The sequence below is a fragment of the Phyllobates terribilis genome, unplaced genomic scaffold (genome assembly GCF_046119375.1).
Source record: "Phyllobates terribilis strain yellow unplaced genomic scaffold, ASM4611937v1 Scaffold_98__1_contigs__length_5973952, whole genome shotgun sequence".
Lineage (NCBI taxonomy): Eukaryota > Metazoa > Chordata > Amphibia > Anura > Dendrobatidae > Phyllobates > Phyllobates terribilis.
In genome coordinates, this window is record NW_027362858.1 from 4264713 (window position 1) to 4271698 (window position 6986).

Below are 6986 nucleotides of genomic sequence, written 5' to 3' on the forward strand. Positions count from 1 at the left end.
TTCTTTATTCAGTCCGACTTGTCACCACCCACTCAATTTGAATTGTCCCCGGTTTGCGCCGACGTCACATGATTAGGCTTGTTGTGGACCCGCGCATGCGCTCTGTATGCTGTCATCCACGCTTGTGCAATGTGTATTGTAAAGCCACGTGTCACCGCGACGATCGGCTCCCGCGCGTGCATAGTGACAAGCAGCTCCCGTGCATGCATGTATACTATATACACAGGAGCTCTGTATATAGTGTCAGTGTACAGGTGATGTAGTGATCACCAGTGACATTATATACAGGAGCTCTGTACATAGTGTAATGTCACCGGTCACTGTATTACCTGTACACTGACACTATATACAGAGCTCCTGTGTGTAATGTGACCAGTGGTAATATTAGTGTTATCAGTATTGTAGTATTCGGTCACTATGTTGTGGTAATATGTGGTCTGGTCATGGTGTGACAGTATTTCTCTCTTGTATGTGATACTATTCGAACACTATGTGGTCTGGTTGTGGTGTCTGTGGCGGTTTTTGTTCCTTGTATGTGGTATTATTAGATTACTATGTGGTGGTAATATGTGATATGGTCATCGTATGGTGGTATTTGTCCATTGAATGTGGTATTATTCGGTCACTATGTGGTGGTAATATGTGGCCTGGTCATGGCGTGTCAGTATTTCTCCCTTGTATGTGGTATTATTGGTCTTGGTGTAATGAATTGTTCTGTGTATGGAGGTAATTTATTCTCTCTGATATCAATAAGGGAAAAATTCTTGATTTCCAATAGAGATTAAGGGGATTAAGTTAATAAAGGATTCCTTATCTTAGACAAAAAGGATTTAAGCAAACAATTGTCTAAAACTAGAGAGGAAGCTACAGTGTCACCAAACTGGAACACTAGTTGCCGTGTATTATCACTGCCTGTCAGTGTAATACAAACGGCCCGATACACATGAGATAAGTGGTGGCTGAACAGTTATTTGGCAGACGGCAATCTCTCCCGACTCCCCCATACACACAAATATTACAGCTTTCCTGTGGTCTGTATGAGAGAGTCACCTCCAGACTCCTCTAGCGGAGGATTATCTACAGGAAGAACAAACGGATTATCCTCTGAAATTCAGGATCCCAGATTCTTCTCTGCCCTGACATCTGTCTGGAGTTCCCCAAATACATTATATAGTCAACCAAACCCCCGAAATCACTACTTTCATGCAACTTTAGTCTGTGTATGAAGACGTTAAATGGTAACTTATTGAACGCTACCTCTGGCCCGACCTAATAGACCTTCATACATTGCAGGTCCAGACACCATTATTAGGCATTTAAGTATTGTAGTAACTAGGCAGCCACATAGTATCGAGTACTTGGGCATTCAACCAAACTCTGTCAAACTTCCTTAGATGCCATGTTTGCTTTTGAAAGCAGCAAGTGGGTAAACTGCCAGGGTTTATGTTGTAGCCGCACCTGTGCCATCCCTGCGGTGCACATCTATGTTCTGGTGCCCAAAAGAGTTAATTTCTTTTTAAAAAAAAAACAAATGTTTAAGGTGTTAAAAAAGAAAATGTGTCTTACGCTTTTGCATATTTTTTTCTTTTTACAAGAATTGTTAGTGCAATTTTCTTTTGAAACATTTTAATATCTGCTTTTTTCTGGTGTTTTTCTTGTAATATAGGAAAGTCTAAGGCCAGAAATAAACTCCATAAAACACTGTACATGGAGACTTTGGTATCAAATAATTTCTGTCCGCAATATTTGTGCAAACAAAAAAGCTTTTTATAAAAGCCTCAAACTTCTATGTGTGAATCAGACATAAGATCTAACGTGATAGAAGATTACAGTCCGGGGAAGACGGCAAAAATTAATATAGACGGTGGTGATATAGACAGTGACGGACTCTGGCCAAATATGTTTTTAGAGCAGTAGTAGAAGATGAAGATGTCGTCCTCATCATGAAGTAGTTATTTCTCATGTCACGTGTAATGAATATCTCCTGCAGTATTACTAATGCCGATTCCAGTGTCGGAAAATGAGACGAGAATTAGCAATAAGGAAGATGAGTCTATGAGAAACGTGTTCAGCTGCAGACTCCGAGGAAGAAACTGCTTGTTGTCTGCGGCCTAAAATATATAGGTTTTATTAGTAGATTTAAAGAAGAAATCTACATACTGTGAAATAATAAATTTCATGTTTCCCCTTATTACTTAACTCCAGTAATTTGTATTATTATACGTGATTTTTATGGTGTTACATCCGCTGATTTTCTTCTCATTTAGGTCTCTACAATATCAGATCCTCTCAGTGAAGATCTTCTATGTAAGAGAATTTTCCTGATTTACCATCAAAGATCGAGATAAACAGAGACGAGATGGCGGAGAGGATATTACACCTCACCCTAGAGATCCTCTTCCGGCTTACTGGAGAGGTGAGAGATTCTGATGACGTCACATTACATCATTCTTATCTATGGGAATAACAGATGGACAGAACTGGAGAGGTGAGGAATCTGGAGATGTCTGTAGTGAGATTTATTAATCTGTCTCTCCATAACCAGGATTACACAGTAGTGAAGAAGACCTCTAGTGGGCGCTGTCAGGACCCTGTGTCTGAGGGATGGCAAAGAACCCTGAGCACAATCACAGTGCCTACCCCTCACCCCATGATACATGAGGACATTAATACCCAGAAGATCCTAGAACTCACCTACAAGATGATTGAGCTGCTGACTGGAGAGGTGACACTGCTGGGAATGCTGGGGCATTATACAGTAACACTATGAAGGGATCGGGGGGATGACGGTATCATTGTATGTGTCAGGTTCCTATAAGATGTCAGGACGTCACTGTCTATTTCTCCATGGAGGAGTGGGAGTATTTAGAAGGACACAAAGATCTGTACAAGAACGTCATGATGGAGGTTCCCCAGCCCATCACATCACCAGGTAATAGTCAGGACTAAATACACACAGCCTATAATTATCTGTATGTAAAGAATGAATTCAGTCCCTGTATGTGTTTCCTCCAGATCTATCCAGTAAGAGGACGACACCAGAGAGATGTCCCCGTCCTCTTATTCCATTGGACTGTAAACAAGAAGACCCCAATGTTCCTCAGGATCATCAGGTAGATGGAAAGAAGGTATCATGAGATCTCACCTATGATGTGTAGACGACTGTGAAGGTCTTGTGCTCAGTCTTGTTTTATCCACCAGGATTATATGTTTTATACTTGTGTAATGAGATTGGTGGAGATGGCCGGATTAGAGTTGATCATAGATGGGACTTCTCCATCTGTCTGTGACTTTTACAATATTTGTTTTAGGGTGAAGATCTGACCCATTTTAATACTACAGAGACATATGTGAGGGGTGATGAGCGGTGTAAAGAGGAGATTCCTACATATGACTACCCAGGTGAGTAGTAAGCACTAAATGCAGAGAAGTCACAGATTCTTCTCAGTCACCGGCTGTGGCTGCTTTATCGGTGGTGTAGTCCGGCCATATCACTATCGTGTGGTCACCATTTTGCCTCTAGACCACAACATTCTCCTCCACCCAAAACTGTTCAAATGACTTTAGGTATTGAAGCCCTTCTCTAGAACTTACTACCTAGAGGATCCGTCTACCAACTGAAATGAGAAGATTACTGTGATCTGTCATTGCCTTGGTGAATAATTTAATATTTTGCCATTTTTATGGACAGCTTAGATAGAAATGTTCAAAAATATAAAATTCAAGGATATTTTATTAAAAAATAATAATTAGTTTTATTCTTGGCAGATAATTTTACCAGGAGATCAGAGGGAACGCTGACATCTTCAATTTTTAAAACGGATGATCTTGAGATCCCACAGGACACCATTGAAGTGGATGCCATTACTCCAGATATGCCATCATCCCATCACAACAAAGATTTGCCATTTGATTCTTTAAAACAGCTCCTGTCTTCTGATTCATTACTGACTGAAAATCTGAGTCACAAAAGAGGCATTAAAAAACGAACTGCTCCTAAAGCAAAGAACCCATTTTCACTTTCAGAATATGGAAAAAGTTTTCCCCTCGAAAAGTCGTTTCTTCAAAAAATGTACACAGCAGAGAATAGAATTTCCTGCTTCAAGTGTGGGAAATGTTTTAGCCAGAAATCAGATCTTGTTAATCACCAGAGAACTCACACAGGGGAGAAGCCATTTTCATGTTCAGAATGTGGGAAATATTTTTTATGGAAATCACTTCTTGTTAGACACCAGAGAAGTCACATAGGGGAAAAGCCATTTTCATGTTCAGAATGTGGGAAATGTTTTACATGGAAATCACTTCTTGTTAGACACCAGAGAAGTCACACAGGGGAGAAGCCATCTTCATGTTCAGACTGTGGGAAATGTTTTACAAGGAAATCACTTCTTGTTAGACACCAGAGAAGTCACACAGGGGAAAAGCCATTTTCATGTTCAGAATGTGGGAAATGTTTTACATGGAAATCACTTCTTGTTAGACACCAGAGAAGTCACACAGGGGAAAAGCCATTTTCATGTTCAGAATGTGGGAAATGTTTTACATGGAAATCACTTCTTGTTACACACCAGAGAAGTCACACAGGGGAGAAGCCTTTTTCATGTTCAGAATGTGGGAAATGTTTTAACCGGAAAGCGCATCTTGAGAGCCACCAAAAAATACACACAGGGGAGAAGCCTTTTTCATGTTCAGAATGTGGGAAATGTTTTATCCAGAAAGCGCATCTTGATAGCCACCAAAGATTACATACAGGGGAGAAGCCTTTTTCATGTTCAGAATGTGGAAAATGTTTTAGCCGTAAATCAGATTTTGTTAGTCATCAGAGAAATCACTCAGGGAAAAAGCCTTTTTCTTGTTCAGAATGTGAAAAATATTTTAGCCGTAAATCAGAATTTGTTAGTCACCAGAGAACTCACACAGGGGAGAAGCCATTTTCCTGTTCAGAATGTGGGAAATGTTTTGGCTCGAAAGCAAATCTTGATAGCCACCAGAGAATCCATACTGGAGAGAAGCCTTTTTCATGTTCAGAATGTGGGAAATGTTTTTTACAAAAATCACTTCTTGTTAGACACCAGAGAAGTCACACAGGGGAGAAGCCATTTTCATGTTCAGAATGTGGGAACTGTTTTCTAGATAAATCAACTCTTGTTAATCATCAGAGAATTCACACAGGGGAGAAGCTTTTTTCATGTTCAGAATGTGGGAAATGTTTTAACCGGAAAGCCCATCGTGATAGCCACCAGAGAACCCACACAGGGGAGAAGCCTTTTTTCTGTTCAGAATGTGGAAAATATTTTATGACGAAATCATCTCTTCTTAGACACCAAAGAATTCACACAGGGGAGAAGCCTTTTTCATGTTCTTAATTGTGGAAAATGTTTTACTTGGAAATCAACTCTTACTAAACATCAGAGAAGTCACACATTGACGAAACATTTCATGTTCAGAATGTTGGAAATTTTCTAACCGAAAATTATATCTTCTTAAAGGAGTTGACTACTACTAGGACATCCCCTTGTCATTCCTCATGTTTGGTCTCATTAAAATAAAAACACTCATACTCTCCTCCCGTTGCAGCGCTATTCAAGTAGTGTCGCGACTCGCGTTCCTTGGGCTCACATAAGGTTGTTACATCACACTAGCCATGCGCATAATCAGTTTCATTTACTGTCATTATATCTGGGCTGTGGTTACATCATACTGTAGAGGGAGCTGTGAGGGACGTTATACTGGTAGTTGTAGGGTACATCATACTGTATAAGGGTCTGGGGGTGACATTATACTGGAGGCTGTGGGGATATCACACTTGTTTTGGGGCTAAAGGGGACACTATACTGGCGATTGTGGTGAAATCATAGTGTATAGTGGGCTATGGGGGAAATTATACTGGGTAGGGTGGGGACATCATACTGTATGGGGGGCTGTGGGTACATCATACTGTATAGGAGTCTGAGGTGACCAAACTGCATGGAGGGCTGTGAGGGACATTATATTGGGGTCTGTGGTGACCATACTGTTGGGCACCTTAGATTGACAGTCCATCTGTAACTGAAAAGTCATCATGACGTTTGAACAAGATTGAGATGAAAAGAAAGAGAACGACAAAATCAGAGAAAATGTCCCTTTTATGAGGTACTTGGATGTAAATTTTTATTTGTGATGCTGCCTGCATCTCATCCGTACTGTGATTTCGTAAGGGCCGCAATCTGATGATGGCTGAAAACATCAACTCCCAGAATCTTTTTACCATTGATAATGACATACTGGGAGTTGTTGGTTCATGTGCTACAAATGCATATGGCTCTGACCTGACATTAGAAATAATTGTTATACTAAGCTTGGTTCAGTTATTCAAATACTTATGGTGGTTCTGATGCTGTATTCTTGTTCTGATGGTAGTTCTGGTGATTTATTCATGTACTGATGATGGTACTGGTTTTGTATTTATTTACTGTTAAAGGTATTGGTGCTGAATTCATATACTAATAGTGGTTCTGATGATATATTCATGAATTGATGATGATTCTAGTGGCCTATTTATTTACTTAGTGTGGTTCTTGTACCATATTCATATATTATTGATGGGTCTGGAGAAGTGTTGGTCGAGCATATGTATTCTTAACCCTTTAGGCATCCACGCTCGGGTGCTCGCCGAGTATATGCGGCTAGCTCGGCATCTATGTTAGTGTCACCGCGGGTGCATGGCTGATAAACAAGCAATCCCTGCATGTGTCACAGCTGTTTATCAGCCGTGACACTAACATAGAGGCCGAGCACGCCGCAAATACTCGGCGAGCATCCCAGCGTGCATGCCGAAAGGGTTAACAATTAGTGATGATCGAACATGCTCGTTGCTCGAGATTTACGAGCATGCTCGGGCGAGCACCTATTATCTTCAGCGTGCTCAGGCGAGCACCTATTATCTTCAGCGTGCTCGGGCATTAAGTTTTCGTCACTCCGTGAACATGATTTGCAACTGTTTGACA

At 40.7% G+C, this 6986-nt stretch overlaps 1 protein-coding gene across 1 annotated transcript; it reads left to right on the forward strand.

Moving 5' to 3' along the window:
* The first annotated feature begins 2470 nt into the window (after positions 1-2470).
* Positions 2471-5509, forward strand: LOC141198610 (uncharacterized). The gene is made up of 5 exons (XM_073663043.1): positions 2471-2725; positions 2809-2932; positions 3016-3128; positions 3312-3402; positions 3769-5509. The coding sequence occupies exons 1-5, from the start codon at positions 2471-2473 to the stop codon at positions 5364-5366; spliced, it is 2181 nt and encodes a 726-aa protein (XP_073519144.1). The 3' UTR covers positions 5367-5509.
* Positions 5510-6986: the final 1477 nt, after the last annotated feature.